Source organism: Cyprinodon variegatus, unplaced genomic scaffold, assembly GCF_000732505.1.
Source record: "Cyprinodon variegatus isolate N-32 unplaced genomic scaffold, C_variegatus-1.0 Scaffold144, whole genome shotgun sequence".
Lineage (NCBI taxonomy): Eukaryota > Metazoa > Chordata > Actinopteri > Cyprinodontiformes > Cyprinodontidae > Cyprinodon > Cyprinodon variegatus.
This window is the reverse complement of record NW_015150597.1, coordinates 678,805-704,953: the sequence shown is the minus strand read 5'-3', so window position 1 is coordinate 704,953 and position 26,149 is coordinate 678,805. Positions and strand designations below refer to the sequence as shown.

Genomic DNA, 26,149 nt, shown 5'->3' with positions numbered 1-26,149 from the left:
CAAACAGCTTTTCCAGTACTTTTCCTTTGTAAAGAGGGATGGGAAGGGAGGGTGTGAGGGAGATGGATAAATTTGTGAGCATCCACGTTGCAGGAGCCACAATCAACAGGTTTCAGAATGGAGTTCAGAGGAGTTTCTGTTCTGCTGGGCGTCTTGCTGCTCATCCACTGCTCTCTTCAGCAGAACACAGCAAGGAAGAAGTCGGTGAAAAAAGGTAAATGGAGATACTTTCACGGGTATGAAGGCCAGAACTGTTTTTTTTAATATTTTTCTTGACCCTGTCATCCTATGTGCACTTTGATTTTGGAGTTTTATGTAGACAGTGCTTTGTGTCTTCAATCAGAACCTTCGAGGGATGCTGCTGTGATGGAACTGCAGAAACAGATTGATGACATTGTTCAGGAGCTCAATCTGCTGAAGGAAAAACAAGCTCTGCAAACAGGTGAATTCAAGCAACAAAGCTGCTTCTTTACAGAGGATGATCAGACAGAAGATATAAAAGCTTCTACAGTACAAATTAGGAAGCAATGTATTTTGATACATCATGAATAGATCACATTCGGGTACTGATACAATCCAATAATTGCATATAGGAGCCTTTGATATTTTTTCAATAATGCTATTTTCAGTCACTACTCACTTAATTTAAATTGAGAACTGTTTGTTTGTCTTTACCCAGTAAAAAATCAGAACATTACTTCATGAAAGTATTGTTTAAAATGTAACAACCAGTGAAACGTGTAGAAAACCTGAAGTTATGCTTTCTTACCCAGTTAAAAATACTTAAAAGTTTAAGGTTAAAGTATAGTTGTATGCTGTTTGTCTGAGGTAGATTATCAGTCAGCTCATACACGTGTAATCAGCCTGGAGTCAAAAGCCTGAGGGACGCTTATTTTCCAAAATCCATCTATTTTCTTTCTTGCTTTACAGTGTGTTTAAGAGGAATAAAGATCCATGGAAAGTGTTATTTGGCTGAACCTCTGAAGAAAAGTTATCACACTGCCAGTGATGACTGCTACGCCCTGGGTGGCGTCCTCGGTACACCCACCTCCAGTGAAGAGAACGACCAACTTAGGGACTACATCCGACAGAGTGTGGGCCTGGATGAGCAGGTCTGGATTGGCATCAACGACATGAGCACCGAAGGCCAGTGGATAGACCAAGCTGGCTTAAGCGTCGCTTACAAAAACTGGGATGCATCCGACTTCAGATCTCCTCAGCCAGATGGGGGCAAATCCCAGAACTGTGGTGCCCTTTCAGCATCCAACGGGAAATGGCTTGATGAGAACTGCCGTGAGGAGAAGCTCTCAGTTTGCGAGTTCAACATAGTTTGATCCCCTGCTCATCCTGGACTGTGCACTTCGTTACAGCTGCTTTATGTATACTGTACACTCTCCTGCAGCCTACAGTTCTAATGAAGAGTTCAAACCAGTGATTTTCAACTGCATCCAGGCCAAAATGAGATGTTGAGGTCAAAGTTATAGTTACATAACCCTGGTTGTATTTTGACAAAAATGATGTGCTGGTATGTCATTTGCAGCATTCCTTTTGGTTATGATAAAACCAGAAGGGTTTTATCATAACCAAAAGTATAAAAAAAAAAGAAAACACTGAACCAAATTCACTTTTTTTTTTTAACATGCTATTAAAAAAAACTACCGGTAAGCAGGTTATTTTCAACTGACCAGAATACCGACGTGTAAAAGAAAAAGAAAAGGTGAAGGTGCTGGCAACTTTCCTGACTCTTACTTTTTTTAAACAATAAATTATTTTCCTCATGTAAACAATGAAGCATGTCTCACTTTGAGAACTGCTGGTCTGAACTTAACTGTCAAGTATAATTGCAGTTTTCTTTAAAGCAAATGAATCTTGCATTTCTCCACTGTACTAATCCTGCTTTTATTTTTATTATGCGATGTATCCTATGATACTTTTTAATAAACTCTGAATTTCGATTCCTTCTTTTGTTGTAATAAGGTTACAAGGGTGGAAATGAAGAACAAGCTGTAAATGACAATAGGACAGTGCCTGCAGTTTTAAAGGTGGGGTTCGGACTGGCAAATCTGTCTCTTTCAGCGTTTAATTCCATCACTTTCCTCAGTCTCGTTCTTCCATGCCCTCTTTCCACAAGTTCCAATCTTCAAAAGTTTAAACCATTTAAACGTTCCTGAATGAAAAGTTCTCCATATAAACAACATGCTATTGTTCAGAATGACAGAAGTCCTCCCTGTGATATTCAGCTAACCCTCTATGAATAATGGTCTAAATGTACTGTTCATAACTTTTCCTCTTCGTCATCAGCAGCAGGTTTGATCTCAACCTCTGCCAAGACCTTTCCGTTGTGGTCTCCACCACGACAGAGGGGATGACAGCTTAATGACTGAAGAGTGTTACCTCTGAGCCTGTTCTACTCATCATTACTGTTTCAGTACGTCTCCACAGTTCATAAGACTCAGGTCTATCATTCAACCTCCGCCCTGAACAGAGAGGTTTCTCCTTTTGGTGGTTCAGCTGTGCATGGCGCTGCTGATTGTGCAATAATGCAAACTGGAGGCTGATTTGAAGCTCCTTTTGAGAACAGGTGGCTTAGGCTTGTGGTTCAGTTGGACCCAGTAAGGCATGTACCACATCCTGCTTCACCTTTTTTTCAGTGCTCTTGCGTTCGTGAAGAGGTAATCCCACAAGCGAGAGCCTTAAAGGGCTACACCTATATCCAAAACATCTGGAGTTTCAGTAGATAACCAACGTTTTGCTAATGATTCAATTTTCTTATATATATATGTTTTTCTATTTTTTTACAAGCCTACATTAAAAATCACTACTACATTTTGTTATACAGCCAAGAACTTACATTATTTTAACATGATTGAGGTAGCTTATACCATTATACACATAATTTTCTATGTGGACATGGTTACTGTTGGATAGTTTTTTTTGAAGATCATTGTTGTTCTAAGATTGAAAGAAATTACGTTTATAGACTATTGCTGTGCTGAGAGGATTAGGGAGATTGCTGATAAAGAAGCAAAGATATCCATAAGGTCATGCCATAAAAGTAGCTCCAAACATGTGTCCTCTGTTACAATGGCACCTCCATATTTACTTTTTTTTTGATAATTACCTGCATGAGCGTTCCATTTTCCTGGGGATGGCGTCTGCTACATGTGAAAACTGTGGTCAAATTTAGTTTGGTGTCCTGCATCTTTTAGATGTGTCTCTGCTGCCACACCTGAATCAAATGGCTAAATTACCTACACAGTCTGAGGTCAAGGGTCCAATCCCAAATCGCTCTGTAAACTATTGCCCTCAACTATCGAGTATCACTCCCGATGAATTCACACTCACAGCTGTGGAGGATGTCTAGATAAGGGGATAAATGGGAATGGGATGCCCTCTTCCCTCCACTGGAAAAGAAAAGCAGTCATTGCTACGGTAACCCAACATCCCCATGTGCATAGCTGTAGCTCCATGGCACAGGTTGACATGAAATCAAACATTTGCCACTTTCTTAAAAGTAAACTTTTACAGTCAAATAAAACTATTTCAGAGGACATTCCTCTTTGAATGCAATGGGGGTTCTTTTTTTTTCCTAACTTATGATTTTCTGTCAGTGTGACGAAGATGCAGCAAATCAGCAGAAATTGCATTTAAATGCAGGTTTTTCCTCTGCCATTACGTCGCCTTTACACCTACTGCTAAATTCCAACGACTCTGCGCTGATGCAGATGAAGGGTTAGTGGGTAGGGGTAGTGTTTAAGGGCCGGTTTGAGTCTACGTCAAGCCTGACCTTATCCCATTTACCGGACTTCTGAATTACGCTTTTGTGAAACAGACACTTTTGTTGATCAGTAAAATTCCTGTAAAATTTTTGTGTTCAAGAAAATAAATGAATATATAAATAAAATAGTGAAGACAACTCAGCACATTAAAACACAAAACTGGAAATATTATAGCAAACATAGTTCAAATAAATAAATAAATTGAAGATTTTCAGACTATTTTAAAATGTCTATTTTATTAAAAAAACAGTGTCTGGTTGATGGGTTTTAAACAACAAAGAGGCATTTACCAACAAAACTTTATTCTGCACATCATAACTCATAAAAACACTTGGAAAACAAATATCCCTAATTACACACACACACAAAAAAAAATCAAATTAGATTGTTTCAAACCTCTGAAATTAAAACGGATTTAAAAATAAAAATGAAATTATTAAAACTAGACAGATTGCCTCAAAAGGGGCAACAAAAAGAAAACAACGAGGAATCTTGCAGACGACATAAAAGTAGTCTGTAGCTTTAGTCTAACCATATTTGAAACTGGTCACATCTTTTCCCTAGAAATCAGTGATGATATATTAGTATGCTTTCCTCCTTATCTATATTTACTCACAGAAAAGGTCAACAACAAAACTGTGTAGAAAAATACTCTAAAAAGTATTCAGAATTATTTTGTCATTTCCCTTCAAAATAAGAAAAAAATAACTATAACAATAAAAAAAAATTTGTCCAAGAGGTCACAGATTTCATTGTTAAGCTTCTGAACTGTGCTCCAGCTTGGTTAAGGTTCTCTTTTGACTAATAGAATGATTGCATCTGATTCCCAGAACAATTCCAGCAGAGATGAGGCTCTTGGTGTTAAAGCCTTGGAGCTCTGCAGAGAAGTAAAATGATGCATTAAAAAGACCTCAGATCCCAGAGTTTGATACGGACCTCAGACCCAGACAAATATTCAATAAAAAAAGCCAGGTCAATCATGTAGAAAGTTCCTTTACACTACAAACTGTCCTCTGGCATCGGCAGGTCCGGCTCCATTTCAGGGCCAGAGAGATGGATTGTGTTCATCTCTGCTTTGCCTTTGAATGTGTAGAGTTCATTATCTACCATCCTCCGGTCTTGAAAGCCGAGGCTGTTCTGCCGGTCGATGGGTGTGCGAGGACGAGGCGGGACAAAAGTCTCAGAGGGGTCCAGGAATGTTTGGTACTGTTCCTTCTCTGGCTCAGGTTCCTTACTAACCGGTGGCGGTCCATCAGTGGGACCCGTAAAAGTTTGATAGGAGTCCGTCTGCGGCCCTTTTGGGAGGTCCAAACTATCATTGTAGGTGGAACCACTCAGGAGGTGGCCATAGACCATGGTGTCATCTATGTAGTCATAAACGTGGGAGTCATTGTCCGCCTGGGTTTTGATAAAGTGCTTATCACCTGGACGGAAGATATTTCCCTTGCCCATGTAGATAGAAGATTCTGTGTTCATTTTTGCTTTCTTTTTCCTGTCGGAAAAGATAAAGACACACATGAAGTCAGTTTAGGCGACAGGCACCGTGTTGAAATATACCTTCTACAAATAGTTTTAATTAATTTATGTATAATCAATATAAGAGGGCCACAAAATAAACAAATAAATAAAAATAATTCTAACTTTCTGATGTTCTATTTTTTCTAATTCAAAGACTGGATTAATCAATACATTGACACAAAGGTTGGCGTATGCAAATCCCATAAAGGCAACACAAGGGCATGGGATTCAGAGGAGGAGTTTGTACTGCTGATGAAAAGCCATGTTTCTAAAATTTACTTTCCTTTTTTACCATTTAAACCATAAATATAGAAGGTGGTAAAAAATAATGAAAAGATGCATACCTTATTAAAACACATATAGTAGCCAGTACAGCGATCAGAACTACAAGAGCTCCGCATAAACCCAGAATGATAGCTAACCAATCTATGGAGAAAAAACAAAAACAAAAATGTAATCAAAATTTTTAACAGGAGATTTTTTTTTTTTTGTATTAAATAAAGAGTGATTCCTTACTGGTCTTTTTCTGAAGAGCAATTATGGTTCTGACACCAAAATGCATCTTCTCTGGTTTGCAGTTTGAGATGTTCAGGTAGAAGCTCTTCTTGAGCACCTGGTCTTCCACGTCTTCATCCTCCCTGCGGCTCATGAGCTCCTCCTTATGGCCCAGGTACTGAACCTTGATGCAGGTGTGTCTTTCTGCACATTTGATCTTGCTGACGTTGGTGAACCTAAGGTGTGCTTTGTAGTGACTAGGAAGATCTACGATCCAGGAGACAGTGGAGAAAGGCTTCATTCCCTGAGGCCAGCTTGGGGTGGCCAGTATGGTGGTCTCCAACATACTGGGTTCGACTCTGTAGATGATGTCCTCTAAAAAAAAAGACGTGGTAGTAAAGTTTGGATTCAGAGCTGTCCGGGGATTTAACCTCTCTAAAAGAACTGAGGCAATACTGCCTCCATGTGGGCATTATTCAAAAAAGAAATTATTAGAAAAATAAAGTCATGCCTTTGTTACTGATTCATTTTCTTGATTTATAAACATTCCAGGGATATTTTATTCTATTATTCATATTAATAAAAACATATAAAACACTCATTACAAAAATCTAAATACCGAATGATCATTATATGTTTGCCCTATTATCTATTTTAGCAACCAGAGGACTAAATGTGCCAGAGAGCAAGTTTTAACTTCTTCTGAACTTTCGTTCAGGTGTTGAAAAACTGAAGGGAAATGTTGCTACATCGCAAATGACAGTGAGTCAAAACAATCTGTTTTCTTCCATCTCTGCTCAGAGAGTTTTAACTCATACAGGCAAGTCTTTCCAGATATCTCCAAGTCATGTGTTAGTGGAGAGAGAAAAGCCTTTTTATTTTAATGAGAAAAGGCAGCTAAATAATGTATATTATTTAAATCTGTTAGAATGTCATTTTCCTTCCTCCATATTAAATGTATCTTTATTTTTAAGAAGAGGTAAATAAATAACCCATCTATTTGCTACATCATTTTAGTAATCTATTTTAGTTATATTACCCATTTATGTTTTTTTTCCTGTTTTATTTGTTATTTTAGATCTTTTCTCTATGAATAAATGCTCAAAAAGTTAAATTGGCAAATGACTATAGAATACTTGAATGAAGTTACAGTTTTGGTCTCATTTTCTATCTGTATTACATTTTCCTTTCGATAAACACATAGCTTTTCCTTTCTTCTCGTATTTTTGTGTGAAAATTTTTTTTATCCCAGGGTTGACAGGGTTAGTTTGGAGATTTCAGGTTATAACTAATACATTTCAGAAAGTATATTTCAGAACAATTTCATATCACATATACCTCGACTGTCTTTGTTTTTCTTCCTGTAGAAGGTATGCAGGGTTTAGCAGTGCCCCATTCCTTAATCAGGTCATTATTGGAGAAGTCAGCCAATAACTGCAATTAATGCTATAGTGTTTCCCTGCCTTGTACAAAATCATTAGCAGAGCTACTGTTGATATAGACTTTCAGTTTGTTTATTTTTCTTTACCAAAGAAAAACTTTTACCTTATTCTCTTTATGGGCAATCTTATGGCTATCTCCTCTGACCTATTGGTTCTTACTTTTTTCTATATAAAGCACTCCAAACTCAGTCCAAACTAAAAAAGAACGAAGTAACTACAAACGTCTGATCCCATCAACTATTTGTGTTTTTTCTTTAGCAGAGAAAGAACTCCTGACTGAGCTTACGTGAATAGTTCTGTCTCCGACTTTGAGTATTTCTTTTATTTATTTGCTTGTTATAGAGAGTACCTCTGGTACTTGCGTGTTTTTCAGTCTCTTTCCTGGATAAATAAATATTGTCAGAACCTTTTCTACCATTAACTCTGCTCTGATTTTTACTTGTTTTGTTCTATAGAAAGTGGCCTAATATGTCTGTCTTTTTATTTACATTAAATAGATAAATATCTTTTTTGAACCGTTTAGATTTAACCTCCGTTCTTCTATAATGCATACAAATGACATGCTTTATGTTCTCAATATAAGCCTTAAATCAGCCGTTTGATTAAAATCAATTAGTCAGAAAGTTAGTTTAAAGTTTTTCTTGACATACAGGTGACTATGCTTTAATCAATCTAATCAATTCATCTTCCTCAAGCACAAGTTTTTAATGCCATACATGAACATAAACTAAATTTAAAATATGTGAGTGAAACCTCCTTTAGTCGCTTCTATAAGTGCTGCTTTAAGTTTGTGCTTTGGTCGGATCTGACCAAGGTTGGACTTTGTAGCAACGAAGACAAAAGATGAATATGTGCAAAACCACCTCAAATACACAGTTTTAAACAGTGGAGAACATGTGATACTATGGGCTTTTTTCTTCTTCAAAGACTAAAGGTGCATTGCTCACATCATAAACTCCTTGGATACAAAAGGATCTAAAATACAATGTCAGTGGTATCTACCAGAAAGCTAAAGGTCTTTCAACAGGATACCATTCCTTAAGAGGAGTGCATTCAGTATTTTTAACCCCCCAATCTAAATCATAAAGCAAATACAGCAAAGATTGTGCAGAAATAAATGACCAAAAGCATCCCTCCATAGAACAAAGTGTTGTGCTGCTGGCAAAAAATCATTTTACAAAGTTCTTGCAACTACCAGACCAATAGTCATGCCATTACTTATTTGTTTTTCTAAAGATTCCTACCACATCTTTTTTGTGTGTCAAGAGTGTGGTTTTGCTTTGAATTCATTGTAAAGTTCTTTGTTACATTTTAAACAGGATAACCAATAAATATGGCGGTACCACATCTACCATGAAGATGCTTTCAATGGGTGATCAATATATTAACCCATAAATGGGTGAGTTGGCGTATTTTATCTTGGAAACATACATTTATCGATTTTACCTGCGATCTCTGGACTGACGACGACGTTAAGCAAAGGCTCCACATTCTTCTTCAAGTCTTGTCCAGTAGTTGTGATGGAGACATTGGTGTGGACTTGAAGTTTCTTGATCACACCATCCGAGCAGAACTCTCCAAGTGAAAAGTTCTCCTCCTCGACAATATGCAGCGAGTTAGACTGATTGCACTCCTGCCCTGGCAGGGACTGCCTGAGACTTCCCGTAGGAGAACGCAAGTCTAGGGTGGCCTCTTTGGGAATTTTTAGGTGCCACGTGAAGCTCAGCAGGGGCATTGGTGGACAGGAACCCAAAGGCGGTACAGAGAGATTAAATGAAGGGCACGATGTTATTTCGTCACATGCTGGAATAATAAAGAAGAAAATTAAGATAAGACATTAAGTTTCTGGTAGCTTCCATTACTGCGTCTATAAGAAATATCTATACTTTTAATCAGTTTTGTATACTTAGCTTTCAGAGAGTTGTAACTCTTTCTTTATATTTTAAAGTAGCATTGATTATTAGTTCTTCCTTTTTCTAAGGTCTGTGTTATTAATTAGAGTGTAGCAGCTTTGGCAAATTGTTTTAATCTCATCGGATCCCTGCATTAAGTAAGTATATCTTGTCATTCAGACAGACATTTTCTAGTAGGATATTTCTTTATATTCTATTCTGTCTTGCTCTTCCTTCAACAATGATAATAATTAAAGTGATTCTAGTCAAAAAATGTGTTTTGTGAAAACAAACATTTTTTATGCATTAAACACAGCAGCAAAAAAACAAAAACAAATTCATTTTGTCATAGACAAATAGATCCATGACAATAATGTCCCAAAATGACACATACAGAAATATAATATAAAAGTTGTACTAATGATATAAATGTAATTAGTATTTATGGTATAAGAGATATTAAAGATATGAAACAATGGTGGGGGTAGGGGCACTGTTGTCATGTCAGGGGGGATTGGCAGTCTATTGGTTAGGGCACTGTGATTGGAATCCAGAGGTTCTGATTTCAAGTCCCCCTCCCACAGACTGCCACCCTTGGTCCCTGAGCAAGACCCTTAACTCCACACTGCTCCCCTGACGCTGGACAATGGCAGCCTACTGCTCCACGAAGGGATGGGTTAAATGCAGAGAGTTAATTTAATTGCTCTCTACTTGTAAAAGTGTGATGACGATAAATTTGAATTCTAATTCTAAATTCATAAAGTAATAATTACCGTCACAACCATTTCTATTTGACAGTTGCAATTGGTCACCTAACTATATAGACATAAGTCAGCCACTTGTCTCAACATTTGACACTCAATATCACTAATTTGTAGAAACAAAAAGCTTTGCATAAACTTTAGAGAGTGAAATATTTTTACCAATAATTTTGCTTGCAGTCAGGCGAACATCCTCCCTAGGACAGTCGAGGAAGGAGAGTTTGGCTTTGGTACCAGCAGCCACATTTATCTTCTCCTTCGGCACAGAGTCTATGGTCATCTCACAAAAAGTGTCAGAACCCACCTTCTCTATCTGCATGGAAACTCCTTTGTGTGTGCTTAGATCCACTGTACAGAAGACTTAGAGAAACCAAATGTCAGTCATTAGATTTCAGTGTAAAAAAGGTAGGCTTTACTTGGTTCTATAGAATACTGATCCAAATCCCAGGTCTTACCTGGGTGACCACTCCTCATCACAGAGACACTGTAGCTTAGGCTGAGTCCTGATAGCGTTCTGTTTGTTTCGCAGTTCTTTAGGATCATGTTAAAGCTACCCTGCTGCTGCTTAGGCTGGGGATCCATCAGCGACTTGGTCATGTTTTTTTCCTCCTTCTGGTACTCTACCTCAACATCACCATTTAGACACTCTGCAGGGGCTCCCGCATTACCGAAGCTGATGGTGTAGTTGTGCATGTCGGGAACAGAGAACATCCACTGTATCGGCTCATTATCAGGAAAATCTCCAGGATAGTTAGGTGTGACAATGTTTATGTCTGATACGCCTCGTGGTAGATCAATTTTAACTGTGGCCAACACTAGGAAAACAAAAGAAGAACGATCAAAACCATGAAAAGTAAAGTTCGGAGATTTTTAAAGCTTTTAAATACAAGGATACAAGAATTAATGACTAAATAGATAGCATAACCATTGGTAGCCAGAAGCTCTTGTTGGTGCAATATCAACATAGTCTAACTAAGCATGCAATGCTTTAAATTGCCATTCTCAACCAAGGAAGCTTAGATGCACCATTACGACACAATAACATCACTACGTGTTAAATGTGCATCATCAAAGTCAATAGACTTCGACGAAAGCAGTGTGGTCTGAGTACCCCCTTGACAAGGCATCCAATACCAATAGAGTACATTAATTTTGTGGAGAACACCATGTAAAACCTCAGAGACATGAGAGAATACTCATGCCAAAAAGAACCTGTTTCATGCTCACCCACAAGTGGGGATTCAGAAGAACAATACATCAAGACAAACCAAAAATGTCAAATGATGTAATTCTCTAAACAACCAGGTCAAAAACTCCAAACTGTACAGTTACACTTGGACAATATGCAAACCTTAAACTTGCTTAAACATTTGGCATAAAAACTTTTCAAAAGCTATTTTTTAACAACTTGATGAACAGACCAAACGTGGCTAGGGTTATCCTGAGCTATCCTGAGCTATGGACACTTTAAGTAAAACTTTCTCCAACAGTGAAATTTGGTTCAGTGAAAGGTGCGGCGTTGGCCATTATACAGTGCCTTGCTAAAGTATTTGACCCTCTTGAACTTTTCAATATTTTGCCACATTTTAGGCTTCAAACATAAAGACATAAAATTGTAATTTTTTGTGAAGAATCAACAATAAGAGGGACACAACCATGAAGTCGAACAAAATTTAAAGAATATCTTAATCTAAAAAATAAAAAATATGGTGTGCAAAATTTTTCAGCCTTGTTTAGATAAAACTTTGTTGCGCCAACTTTTGCTGCTATTACAGCTGAAAGTTGCTTGGGGTATTTGGTTTTGCACATTGAGAGACTAAAATTTTTGCCCATTCCTCCTTACAAAACGGCTGGAGCTCAGTGAGGTTGGATGGAGAGCGTTTGTGAACAGCAGTTTTCAGTTCTTTCCACAGTTTTCTCGATTAGATTCATTTTTGGACTTTCACTTGACCATCTGGATATTTTTGGTATTTTCAGTTGGTGTGTTCAGTGTGATTAGCTGTGTTGCTTTTAAGCCAAACATAACATTTTGCATTGTTGCCAAAAAGTTAAATTTGGTTTCATCTGACCAGAGCTCCTTCTTCCATATTTTTTCTGAGTCTCCCAGGTTGATTGTGGCAAACTGTAATCAAGACTTTTTATGGATATCTTTAAGACATTGCTTTCTTCACTTACACACAAGTGGATTCTATTTATCGTCATTAGTCATTTAGATCAACAGTGGATCATTCAGAGATTCTCAGTGAACTTCTGGAGACATTTGTCTTTTCTGTTTGAAGCCTGAAAGGTGGCAAAAGGTTTAAAAGTTCAAGGGGGTTAGATACTTTTGCAAGGCACTGAATAAATTTTAGAAAAGAAAGCAATTAATGGAGTAAAATGTAAAATCTCAGTCAAAATACAATCGTAGACAAAGTAAAAATAATAAAAAAAATAAAAATCTGTTTTATGCATTCTACATGGTTATTACCAGGGCTATCAAATTACTACAGATAAACTACATGATGATTTAAAACATTTATTTAAAAAAATTAAATTAAATTTCCACAAGATCACAAAACAGAAAAATTATTAAAAACTCCCCAAACAACATGCTGAATTTAAAAAAAGTTGCACATCATAAGCTGTAGTAGCTGAATTAAATACTGATTGCATAAACAAAAAAATGTGTTCATGCATATTATTAAACTAGACATACTTAGAATAAATAATAATAAACTATGTAAAATACTTGTGATTTCCATTGTACAGAGATGTGAAACTATCATTTAAAGACAGGATATGATGCTCTGACATGTCAGACAATTTATGACTTTGTTTCAATGAAGTGGATGATGATTGTGATACACCTCTATTTTTTTATTATAATCAGGCATTCAGTGCTATGACACATACTTTGTGCTGGAAGCAGCTCCTTTATATACATGGTTAAATAGGCGCTTTTTAGGTGATACCTTAAGAAGTTTATATTGTTAATATATATGCACTGAAAAGCATAAAGAGAAACCTTTAAAGTATGTCATCACTCCAGAGCTGATACACCTGGTTCTATCTTTCTGTTTAACCCCAATTCAGTCAGTGCAACTGAAGGAGCTATCGCTTGAATCATGTTGTGTATTCTTCTGCCATTGATATAACCGCTGACTCAGAGCTAATGGTTTAAATGTGTCCCTCTCTGAGCCTTGCAGGTGAAGCCCTTAAAAGAACTAGCTGCCACTAACTGTTTACTTTTTCTTTTACATAGCACCAGTGCTTCTGTATTTTATGTGCGAGCTTGTTCCTCTCAATCGGCCAAAGGAGATGGCAGCTTATAACTCCTGCATTTGCTAGAAATTTCTTCCTGCTAAATGGGTGTTTTCTCTTCTCAACTGTTGCTAAAAGTACGATGATCTGCTGCGAGGTTGACACCATTTTATTGAACATTTACCTTGGCGCATGCTTGCTCAAGAAGAGCAATTAATGGAAAGCCAATTACTGGATGGGAACACCTGGGTTTCCTTAAAAATGGTTTAAAAAATGCACTAATTAGAGGAATAAACTGAACTTGACTGAATTATTTGATAACTATGACTGACTTTAGGGGGAGATAAATAACTCTGAACCTGTCAGAGTGACTGGATTTAAGTAATCATACATTAAAGTATGAAAAAATGTGACTTTTTTCCAGTAAAGTGCACAGAGACAACATTTTGTTTGTAAACATAAACTGAATTGAAATAAGTGATAAATCTGTGCTGGAATAGAAAAAAAAATTACTGTAACAGACTTACTCTTTGTCTCAGGTCCGACTTTAAGTTTGAAGTTCACAGGGTCCAGCATTGCATTACCAGGAACGGTCAGTGACACACGACCCTTGTAACGACCCAGTATTGAGGTCACAGGGCCACCTTTGCAAAAAGTGCCGATATTTGTCAGGCCAGATCGTGAGTAAATCACAATAGAGTATGTGTTGTCATCTGGACACATCTCTTCATTGGGAATCTGTCGCAGTCCCGTTTCGGAAAAGTCTAGATCGAACGCTCGAGTCGAATTAACCTTCAAGTCCCAGGTGAAAGTCCGGTTGAAGTCTGGAAAGAAACTTTTTTGTGCATGAACGGTATCACCTAAACAGGATTCCTCTGTGCAGTCTGAGGACAAAGCATAGAACAATGTTATAAAGTATTAATTTCTGCTTCAAAAAGGGGTTGAATAAAGTTCAATATATGGAGATTTTTTTAAACAATAATTAAGATGTCAATGTAGTGGCAATATAAGTATTATTTCCATGTGCAAGTGGATAAAGTTGGTGGACAGGGACAGTTGTAGGCTTAATTATATGAGGGGGCAGTCAAATGTGCAGAAATAATGCCCCATATTTACTATTATTGTTGAAATGTGGTTACTTCATGGGACTGAACTAATAGCTACAAGCTGATATTTTAAAACACTAATTAAGAATGGAACAGTGAAAAGATGCATTTTAATCAAATGTGTCAGTTTATGTAAAAATATTTATATTGGAAAAATATCCAAATCTTCTTCTGAAGTCTGAGAATCGTCATAACAAGGCAATATAGGCCACTGAATGAGTTAGTTTTTTGTAGTTTATGTTTTGTTTATTTTATGTGGGTAATTTTTGTGTTTTTGAACTATTTCTGTAAAAGTCTTATGAGCTGAATAGGTTTATTTTTTTATCAGAATAAGAGATACATTTCTGAATAAATTTCTGCTTCGTTCTGCTCCTTTGTAATCACTGTTTTAGTTGTTACATAAAGTATTTATATTTATCATTGGGTAAATAAATAAAAATAAAATGAAATAAAACAAACTGTGTCCAACTGCACTAAAATGGGTTGCCTCTATCCTAAGACATTCCCAGCCTTGGTATTGGTTGTGTTCCACCTAAAGCAAAGCTCCTGCAAGTCTAGTTCTTAGGTTACCTGCCCATAATAAGGTGGCAATCTTTTAGGGGGGGAAACTATATATAATAATTATAATTCATATAAGATTAAACAACCAACATATTATTTATCTTATTGTATGATCATTATGCCTCTTAAACCAATATGAGTCTAATAGCATTAACAGAAGTGTGAAATAAAATATTTTCTTTAAAAAAAACTGTTTAGATCTACAGAAAGCTTCAGGTGTTTTGGTTAAAAATATGACTCCTTAAATACGATATTTTTTAAATTACTGATGAGAAAATAAATTCAGAGACACACAGAGCGCTTCAAGAACTTCTAAATCCTGAGAGAAGAGAGATTAGAAAAAAACTACATGGATTATATTTAAAAACAGCATAACAACTAGAAAGTGCCTGGGTCCTTTACACACATCAGTCGGTGTTATCCACCACCGGTCACTTACTATGTGCTTAAATTGGGAAACACTTCATATAACAGGCTCTAATTTGGAAATTAACAACAAGGTTGTTTTAACTAAATATATGCTCTATTTTCATCTGTTTTTATAGTTGGCTTTTTAGTTTCTCATAACATGAATCACAACAATTAATTTCACAGAGCTTTTCTGCTTTCTCAGAATTCACCGAATGAGCTTTTCCTCTTAGTGACAGAGAATCTGACACTGGTTGCCAAGTGTAGCCCTTGTCAGACTACTTGTAGGCTAATTTGCAAACCAATTGCTGATTGGTTAATTACCACAAGAAGCAGGGCAGGAGTTTGGGTTCTCTACTGACTGCAGACAGACAGAAGGAGAGGATCACAACCTATGCACGATGCACAGCAGAACCTAAGAGATGTTCAGTTACTTTTAGCAGGTATGATTTGAGGGGGCAAGGCGTATGTTTGAGGGGCCACTGCCCTGATCTTGGCCCAGGGTTGGCAGGAAGTTTATGAGAAAATATTTTTAAATTCAGCAGGGCAAAAGTGTGCCCAGATTACAAACCAGATTAAACTGAGAGTAAAACTGATCTTACATTAGCTCATTACATGTAGAGTTATACATTTAAGTTTTTTTCTGTTTGGTTTGTTTTGCTAATTACCATGATTATGGCTTACATTTAAGAAAGAAACCAAAGTTCTGGTATTTACAAAGTTGAAATTTTGCTATTCATTTTAACTTGTACTATATGACAACATATTTTCAATGCTCATACCAATTTCTCTGTTTATTTCCACACTGAAGATACTTTGTGGTTCAGAACATGTGAATTCCACTGGTGTGGAATGAGGACTGTCCAGTGTCACTTTTAGTTCGTTGCACTCCTGAACGGACTTTATAGTTGCACAGATTTCACAGTCTGGTTTTTTATCCTTCCTGCTGATGATGACTTTTGTTTTGGGATCAGAGGTCACAGACATGGATTTTCCACCTAAAAAAAACAAATACATGTCAATCATAGGAAACTTCTGCAGATGGCAAAGTGATTAGTTCTTCCGTAAATAACAATTTTGTTTGATTTATTTTTTTTTTTTACATGAATGGTGTTAAAATATGTTCTCACCTCTAGGTGCTGCTTTTAAACTGAATACGTGTGGTTCCAGTTCTCCTCCTTTAGGCACTTCGACAGACACCGTCTTCATTCCAAAATAATCAAGTTTAGACCCACTCAAACCTTTGCAATAAATGCTAGTTTTCAACTGTCCATTGAGCCTCATAGTACTGACAGTATACTGGAAACCATCTTTACAAGTCTCTGAAGGAGACGATTTCTCTTCTAGTCCCTTGGGAAATTCTAAAGTTATGACAGTCTTGTCTGGAACATTAATAATGTCCCATGTTATGTTTTTTTTAAAACCCTTGAAGAAATCTGGATCTACTTCGGCCACAGCAGGGGTGCAGGAATTCATTGTGCATGCTGAGAGAAAAACAGAAGGAAAAAAAAGATAAAGAGTTGTTAAACTCAGTTGAGTTAAATTAACCAGTTTCAGAAAGAGATGGTGAAGCCTTACCCAGCTCTGTTGTCATTTTCATTTGGAACACTTCTTGAGGTTTCAGGCATTTAAATTTTAAAGACAGCTTTTCAGCACTTTTTAGAGTCACTTCTGTTGCGCTGCAACCAGGACTGGTACCGTTAACAACACACACTTCACATTCTTTCTCCCCAGGTTCTCTGCTCAGAACCACGGTTGAACTGGGACCAATGGTAACAGTCATTTCTCGCTCTGGTAAAAAAGATATAAAATAGAGAAAATACAGATTCAACAAGCATGATTTGTTGATGGGCGACGGGCTTTTAAATCTAGATTAAAAAGATTGGTGATGTTACCTGATTTTATAAATGCAAATCTATTTAAATTTAAAGTGTATTCTTTTTTTTTCAAGCAATCATTGTCAAAATGTGTTCATGTAAGAAACGTAAACAATGCATATAAATTTTGATGGGTAACTACTTATACATAATATTTACCCATAAAACTAGCTTAACTAAAGTTAGACACATGCTAAAGATGATGCACGGAATTAATGACATTTGATAGACCGCTTTGTTTAGCTGCAACCAAATTATGCTTAAGGTAATGCTCCATTTAAAATACGTCTATTGAAAAAAAAAAAAAAATCAGAGTTTGTAAGCCTAGATTGGTTCAACATGTTCTCAAGATGTGGCCAAAAAGCACAACTCCAAACCCCATGGTGTGAAATTTAAAAAGAAGACTATAACTCCTAAACTGGTACTATACATAGAATTTCAATCCTTTTACAAAGCAGTCAGATGTAGCTATTAAAACAATCAACAGGCACACAGCAAGACTCAAGAAGTTTATGATTTATACAAACCCTGATCAATATGGCTGCCGTTTGCATACATTAAGTAAAAGCACAGAAGATAACTGCCTGCTTTTCGACCCATTTAAAATCAGATTGATAGGTTACACACATTATACTGTTCAAGCTCCAAAAGTCAAAAAATAGTTTTGAATATAGAACAATACTTTATTTCTGCCCTGTAATGCAAAGAGTAGCTAGTGCGGTTACAGATGAAAACATCTAAATAGATCAGTTGGGGGTCACATCAGGAAATGGAAAAAAGAATTCAGAAAAACTATTATCATCAATATAATGTTAATAATTTTCAATACCACTATCAACACTTATTTTGAGCTAAAAATTTATAGAGGAAACTAAATAAAATATCTTATCTTGCTAAAATATCTTATTTCTTATAAAAAAACAAAGATGAAAAAAGCAAAGATTGTACACTGGGTAAGCTGGTTAATTTGTTCACTATGTTGTAGGTTTCTTAGTTTTGGGCTCTTCCCTCCATATCAAAGATTTGTGCAGTGTCTATTATGGGTCTTTTCATATCTTCTTTGACTATAATTGACTAATCTATTTTGAAAGCATTCAACAAGAGCTTATTGTATAAAACTAAGGTTTTAGGATAATATTGGATATCTAAGGGTAAGAGGTCAAATACTGTTAATTTGGTTTAATCCTGGACAGGATAAGGAAAACATGACATTATGATATTAATACTGAATATCACAAAAGCCATTATGAATAACCTATATTTCTATAACCCTAAATCTTACAACTGCTCTTGGAGACTTTTAGTTGCTAAAATATTTAGCAATCTTCTGATACAGACTGAGAGAGTCTATCCATGTGGCCCATGTCATCATTCAAAAGCAGAGTTTTAATTCATGGCTCCTGAAACATTATTGTACACCAACTACATCCAAGCTGGGCTTTGTTGCTGTGGCATTGCAATCCATATATCAAGAAACTTTAATCAGGGGTTCACAATTTTTTATGTTTATTATAAGAAAACTGCCCAACCCTGGGATTACGAACACAATGGAAACAGAATTTAGAAAGAGAAATAACATCAAGTTATCAGAGCAGATTTTTTTTCAAATAGCAATTTACCTCTATAGTTACAAAAAATACACACATAAATAATTGTAATAATCTACTACACATCATTTCAGTGGGATATTGTGAAAGAATTGTTAGAATGGACAGGTTCTTACCCAATGGTCCTGACGAGGCCTGAAATAGTGCAGAGGGCACCTTTATCTGTGGTTTGGCTTCTAGAACCATCAGGCCTTGATTGGAAAAGTCAAGTTGTGCAATAGAGCCGCCCCGACAGTACTGAGTTGGAGCTTCGTTTGTTTCAGATGCAACCATTGAAAACAACAGTCCATCAGTGCAAGGCTTTGAAGTCTCAGTCAGTTCTTCGCCTAGGACTTGTAGACGCACAAGCGTCTTTTCAGGAGCTTTCAGCTTCCAGATGAAGGTTCTGGAGAACTCTGACAGGATCGATGACTGAACCTCTACTATTTGAGGCTCACATAACTTCTCCGTACATTCTGTAATGAGGTTTCAAAGGTGAAACAAGTGTTTTGTTAAACTAGATTCTTTAGTATCTAGTATCTAATTCTTGATACTAGAATATAACAGACTTTAAAAAAAGTCTAGAATGTAATTCCTTGAATGTATGAAAATCTAAAGAATTTAAGACAAAAAAAAAGACCAATGAATTCTGATTAAATTGTGTGTAACTCACCAATTAAGCTGGTAATCGTCACACTGTATGATTGTTCAATGGGTTCCGAGCAGGTAAACCGCAGTTTAACTTTCTCCCCAGGCACTAAATCCAAAGAAGGATGGCAGGTTGTCTGGGTGTCATTTACCCCGGTGACTGTACACACAGTACAATTAGGTCGCTCGCTGGACACTGTGACTTGAGAAGCGTTTTGTGGCTGTACCGTGGTTTCAAAGGCTTCTGAGGTGAAGAGCAAAATGTACAGAAACTGAATAAAAAGATGCTGAACAAATAAAAATAGGAGATTTGACTGTGTGGCAGAGCTGTGCAGGAAAATAAATAAAAGTAATGCTTCAATGTAGGGCTGCAACTAACGATTATTTTGCAAATTGATTAATCTGTTGATCATTTTTTTAATTAATCACTTATTAATTGGACAGCAAAAGGTTCCTTAAAGAAGACTTTTGTTGAAATTAAACCAGGTGAAACTAAAACTTTTCCACTTGAGGAGTTCTGGATAGAGTATATTAACAAACGAAAAAGTTTTTTATCTTAAATATGAAAGGTTTTTGTACAATTTTTGGAATAATATCTGAGCTCTAAGTCGGTTGCTATGTCACCTACAGGCATTGTTTAGAGTCTTTACGCACTAGCTTAATCGATTACTAAATTAGTTAAAAATTATTCCAATAATCAATTAATCACTATTAATCCGATTAATTGTTTCAGCCCTACTGAAACAATTAATCGGATTATGAATAATGATGAAAATGAACAGAAAATACATCAACAATGATTTTAGAGAAAGAAAAGGAAAAGCCAACTGATTAGGGAAAGGTTATAAAACCATTTCCATGGAGTGGAAATGGTTTTATAACCGCCCCAAAACAAATTATACTATACGATACTCAGAAAATTACAACAAAACCCTAAGCTGTTTCTCAGACCTCACAGGTCTCAGTTAGCATGTTAAATGTTGGAGATCATGACAGATCAGTTAAAAACAGACTGAACAGGTATGGCTTGTTTACAAGAGTTGCCTCATAGGCGAGGTAAGCTGTGCCTGATCAAAATCACACTGATTCAAATTTCTAACCACAACCTATTCCAATAGAATAAGTGTCACTCTATATTGTATTCTTTTAAATCAAAGTATATGCACATTTTCATTTATTTTCATCAACTAGTTACTTTCCACTAATTTCAATCTTTCAGACAGAAAATAAATTCAGATGAAATCTAGCTGTTTTAAAAGAGTTTTAAATCCTGAAATACATTTTAGACCTTTAGAAATGTATTATATAAACCAGAGATTTTAGTGGATCAAATATTCATTATATAAAGCATATTTCTAACAACTGAAGCCTGTTTTCATGCAATAAAAACACTGTATAGAGAAATAAACCCACCCATGCATCCATGAATAATCAGGTTATGGGGGTTTGGGGAAGGAATTGTCCAGAAACCTGGGCAACCAGGAAACATCCTTATCAGGTCCTCAAAACCATCTCAATAGACTCCTTTCTGTGGTGGTAAAGGAGTGCAGAACAAAACCTATACAAGCCTTAGTCCTCATACAGCTGCCTTATGTCCAGGTCACAGCCCAGGCAGCTTCTCTCTCCACCCCATTTCAAGTTAATTCACCATTAAATAGAAACCATTAGTGCCCCCCCCCAAAAAAAAACTTCAGTTCCACTTTGCTTCTTTTCTTTTACTTTTTTTTTTTTTTTTTCAGGCAGGCATTCAGACTCCTTTATGAGCAGCTGTTCTACTTCAAACTGGCGGAGCTCCTTCCCTAATCTTATTTTAGACATATGGTTCATTTTAGCCACTTGTGTCTGAGATATTTTTATTTCATCCATATCTCATTTACTATAGCTGAGGGTGAAATGATGTGAGGTACAAATCGAGAGCTTTGCTTTTCAGCTCTTATGATTCTTCATCAAGCCAGAATGCAGCATTGCCCAGGTCCCTGCACATGAGGCTTCAATTCATCCTCTGCTCCATCCTACTGTCATTCTCCACCATACTTAAGCTGCTCCCCTTGAGTTAAACACTGTCCCTAACTTGAAGGGAGCAGCGATCATTTTGGGGTTGAAAACCTGAAACTCAGAGGACCCCAAAGACATACAGACGATGACAACTTCAAAGGATGTCTCGCTAAAGCCCAGGTGATTCAGAAAGATTGCTGGTGACACATGAGCAAACACTGTTGCCAGGCACTCCTATCCAACTGACTGTAATGATGAAGCTAAGCAAATTAATAGGAAGTCTAATAAAACATGAGTCATAGTGAGTGAAGAGAATCACATTTATGGATAAAATGATATTTGTTCTACTAAGAAAACATCTTTTAAAGCCAGACCCATTTACAGCAAGGGTAAAGCTGCAGTTTTATGACTTTATATCAGAGTGCAGATTATTAAGCATCCATTTGTTGCTTAAAAGCCCTCTGTTGTAGGGGTATATTCCACAGGAAGTCAAAAACATTCCTCTTTTCAAGATTCAGCCTTGTGTTGACATGACTGCATTGCATCATTACACAAAGACTTTTTGGCTGCATATTCATTGCCTGGCTTCATATTCATCAGGATACAGAGGAGGTTTTCTGAACCAGTTTGGGGTCATGATTACCTTTATGACTTTGCACTTTCAAGGTGTGCTTTTTACATCAAGATGGTTAAATACCTTTACTGAATGAAAAAAAAAAAAGTTGCATCACCAGCAGAAGGTGTTTACTCCCAGCAGGGTACCGTAGATTCCGGCCTTTTTGGGGAGGAGGATCCAAACTAGACTCTCCCTCCAAAGTAAATAAAGGTTTCCATGTAAACATGAAAACTTTTATTACAGTTATTTTACAGTCTGTGTTGGAAAATCAAGCCATTACAAACAACAGAAAATGAAGTCCATATAAAAGCTTTTTAATAGCAATGCAGGTGTCAGAGCTTTTAGTGAGACTAAACAATGGATGTCAAAGTTTAAAGAAGCACAGTTTATAACCCGCATCTGATTTCTTTTTATCTTTCATTGTTATCATAAAAATCCTGGGTATAACTGACTGCATTTGCAGGAAAGACAACACAGAATTTAGATCGAACACAAAACGTCATAAAACACCCACCAGATTTATAGTTAAGGAGCAGATTGTTTATCAATCATTAATGAGGCCACAATGAATTCATGCCTCCAGGAAGGAAGCTCTCAATGCATTTGAAAACAGAAAGCTAAATGTAGGAGCTGAGAGATGTATCAGATATATCAGCTCTCCTTATTATACTCGAATTTCACTCTCGTCATTCCTGTCATAAATCATCATGCAAAAGGGTCTTTTTCTAGTCTTAAAAGTCAAGCCAAAAAGTAAGGAATCTTTCAAGCTGAGCTGATCTCTATTGTTTGTGACCCATAAAGGTGAAACAAAGCACAATGGTGAAGTTAGTACCTGATTTGTAATAAATAAAGCGCTAATCTGTTGCATTTAAGCTTTGATCGACTCTAGTTAATATTTAGATTACTACAATAAGCTTTCAAAAAAAAAAAAAAATCTGCATTCATTGCATTTTAAAACTGAATATATGTTAAACAAATCACAAAATGTGTTTTTTATCTTTCATTATTGTGAAAAAACAGTAAAAGTTAATTGTGACTATGGTGTAGTTTTCAGGCTGGACCCTGCTATCAAGGCATAAAAAACCTTTTTGTTTTTGGTGTTTGAGTATCCAGAAAGTGAATAAAGTTTCAAATATCATATACTGAAGTCTATATAAATGCTCATCACTGCAGGTGGGTCAGTTTTTTTACTTTTACTTGACTTTAATCTACAATATATCAGTATTATGAAACTGTGACATTTTGCCTGTTAAAGTGGTTTGGTTTACAAACTTAAAAGTAAAATGTTCTTGGATGAAAATAAAAGCTATATAATAATATTTTGAGTTAAATTATATATATATATATTTCCCAAACAACAATCTGTTCTAAATGATATAATTACTTGAACTGTTAATGAATGACTCATCTATTCTAGATAGGGTTATACCTACTTAAGGAAAAACAACAACAACAACAACAATGCATATAGATAAAACTTTTTAGATTACATAATTATTTGTTTGCAGCTTGGATATTACGTATTTTGTTAAACGTAGTGTGTTAAATGCAGCACAGCAGACGTCAAACTGAAGCTACAACTCAAACACTGACTTCAGCGTCATAAATAAAGCTGTTTCCTGAACCGAGGGCGTTTTGAGGCGTGAATGTGTAACACATTTCAGCCTACAGACAATTTAATAAATTAGTGCAAACACAATAATAGGTCTTTAGCTTACACACATTTCCAGCTGACATGTCATTTTCCTCACCTGATGAGTCCAAAGATGAGAGAAATAAAAGCGCCACAAAAGCGCACGTTCCATAAAGTCGCATGTTTACAATATGATGATCCTTGTGGAAACAATAACAAGATTTGTTTTCAGAAGAAAAGAAAAGGTTTAAATCCAGACTATGTCTTCAGACAAGCAACAGCATTTTCCGTCATTTTCCAACCACAGCAAAGCGCTGACAGCAACTTCCTGCTCCGGGATTGCTGCGCGCAGCGGAGGGCGTGGTCCACAGGTGGTTTACCTGTTCAAACTTGAGGAGAAGATCCTGCCCGGTCGCTGTGTGAAACAGAAAACACTTTTGGCGCTCGGGATAGGAGTGAAATTCATGTGCAGTGTGGCACAATGGGCGCCCTATTTATAAGCATCCAAATATGCCACAGATGGCTGGCATGGGGCTGTGGATCCCCAACATTAGGATGGGATGGGTGTGGAAACAGCCTGTGAAGGAATAAATGGCAGGCTATTTATTTAAAAAATACATTTCTTTAATAACTTTTATAATAATGTTTTTAAATCTATCTCCATCAGGATATAATTTCAAAATATTACAAATAAATATATAGTATTTACAGAAATAGCATGTGGTCAGTCAAGCAGATGAGCAGGAAAAAAGTTCTCAAGCAAAACCTTATGCACAATCAGGTGAATTTTTTCCCACAGTACAGCAATAGTAAATGTGTGGGTTTTCCTTCTCCTTTTTTTTTTTTTTTTTTTGGTTTGAAGGCCTAACCTTGCAAGAAACACTCCCAGAACTGTGGAGGCTTGCTCTTGCCACCACATGCCTCCCAATGCAGACATTCCTGCTCACAAACATACCTGAGGGCTGGATTAATTTACAAACTCTGGTGTCTCCAAACACTCACTTTTTTCCCCATAACTTTTAATTTAAATGCAAATACAACACCAAACCAAAATCTCTAATTATCCAATCTTAAAGAAAGAAAACTACTAAGATACAAGCAAACAAAGAGTGAATGTTTTGGCCCATTTATTTTGTCTTCACAAATGGTTCTAGTTGGAGTGAACCAGTTCATTTCTGCGGTATAACATACAAAGAGGTCATTTTCCCAAACCAGTCTGACAGCATGCATGTGGGCGTTGTGCTGCTGTTTCTTTTCTTAACAAGAGGCCCTCAGAGAAGATTCAACAGCTGTCAAAGTTCCCCTCCTGTCCCATGAAACTATAGAGCCCAGAGAGCCACACTTGTGCTGCTCCGAGGGGTTTCAGGGCCACATTTTGTTTCCTGGATCACCCTTAGAGGGAGAATGATTAACTCTGACAGATACTGTTAAGCACAAGGAAGTGTAGCAAAGTGCTAAAATAAACAGAGAAATGTGTGTGTAAAATACAAACTAACACATAGAAACAATATTTCTGAAATTAAAATATGTTGAACTAATAGGTTAAAGTCATAACACTTCAACTACTGTAGCTTTTATAATCAATGGAGAAGGCTAAATCAGTTGAGATGGAAAACCTGAACAGTCCACATGGAGGCAGTAAGTCATTACTAGAGAGCAGCTAGACTAGAGTCCCTGTTCAATATTTCCCCTGTAAAGCCCAGCTCCAGATGAACACACAAGATCGGTTAAATACAGCAACCTTGATCTACCTTATATCAGTTTATTGTTTAAAGCACTTGATACTTCTTATAAACTAAAGGTGAGACCAGGTAAAGTTCAGCTCCATTTGTACAAAATCAATGTTGATCCAAATGTAATTTAAATAGTTCAATTAATTTTTTTTAAAATGCAATAATTTTTACAACTCAGTATAATCTATTAAAATATTTGAGTCAATAATATAATATTAAATGACATTACAAGAAGGTCAAACACAGCTGATTATTTAACAGATAGTATATATATAGTTTATTTCTATGTTCATTTTCTATATGCAGTGGTGCTAACACTAAAAGTGGTAATAGATAAATAAATATGTAATAAATTATAATTTGGTCAAATAAAATATTGTTTTTGTTTTGTTATTGTTTTTTTTATTTTAGTTTCAAAAATATTTGTTAATAAACAGACTCATAAACATTGAACCAACTTACCTGTCAATGGGTGCAGAAGTATGACTGAACATATTCAGAACATTACAGAAAACACCTGATTTCAGTTATTAACTCAAAGTGTTGCTCAACAAAATTCAGTAGTTCAGGAGCTCCATCAGGCTTGTTTACTTGTTTTATTTTGTTTCCAAGAAGGAAATGGATGAGATGCAAAAACAGGGCTCTGTTAGAATGCTTCTACTCCAGTAACCCTAGTCAGAGGGGCTACATGCGAAGGTGTGGAGAAGTGGTCACTTCGATACTCACAGTCCACACTAGTAGCTCAATGTTCTAAGAGCCATAAACGGCAACTGCTCTCACAACTTGAGATTGACGAGGTACAAAACCACTGTTCTGGTAAGGGGGAACCAGGACCCCAGGTCGGAGAGGAAATTAACAC

At 36.4% G+C, this 26,149-nt stretch overlaps 2 protein-coding genes across 2 annotated transcripts; one reads left to right on the top strand and one right to left on the bottom strand.

The window, feature by feature from the left end:
- Nucleotides 1-20: 20 nt before the first annotated feature.
- On the top strand, nucleotides 21-1,955 carry LOC107086166 (tetranectin-like). The gene is made up of 3 exons (XM_015376949.1): nucleotides 21-214; nucleotides 344-442; nucleotides 931-1,955. The coding sequence occupies exons 1-3, from the start codon at nucleotides 118-120 to the stop codon at nucleotides 1,332-1,334; spliced, it is 600 nt and encodes a 199-aa protein (XP_015232435.1). The 5' UTR covers nucleotides 21-117; the 3' UTR covers nucleotides 1,335-1,955.
- Nucleotides 1,956-4,016: 2,061 nt separating this feature from the next.
- cdcp1 (CUB domain containing protein 1) lies at nucleotides 4,017-23,908 on the bottom strand. The gene is made up of 13 exons (XM_015376964.1): nucleotides 23,676-23,908; nucleotides 19,339-19,557; nucleotides 18,803-19,141; nucleotides 16,781-16,993; nucleotides 16,333-16,686; nucleotides 15,985-16,200; nucleotides 13,655-14,011; nucleotides 10,343-10,702; nucleotides 10,050-10,247; nucleotides 8,681-9,037; nucleotides 5,814-6,167; nucleotides 5,642-5,723; nucleotides 4,017-5,271 (listed from the first exon to the last, which is right to left on the bottom strand). Exons 1-13 carry the CDS (start codon nucleotides 23,737-23,739, stop codon nucleotides 4,779-4,781), a joined length of 3,606 nt encoding a protein of 1,201 aa, XP_015232450.1. The 5' UTR covers nucleotides 23,740-23,908; the 3' UTR covers nucleotides 4,017-4,778.
- Nucleotides 23,909-26,149: the final 2,241 nt, after the last annotated feature.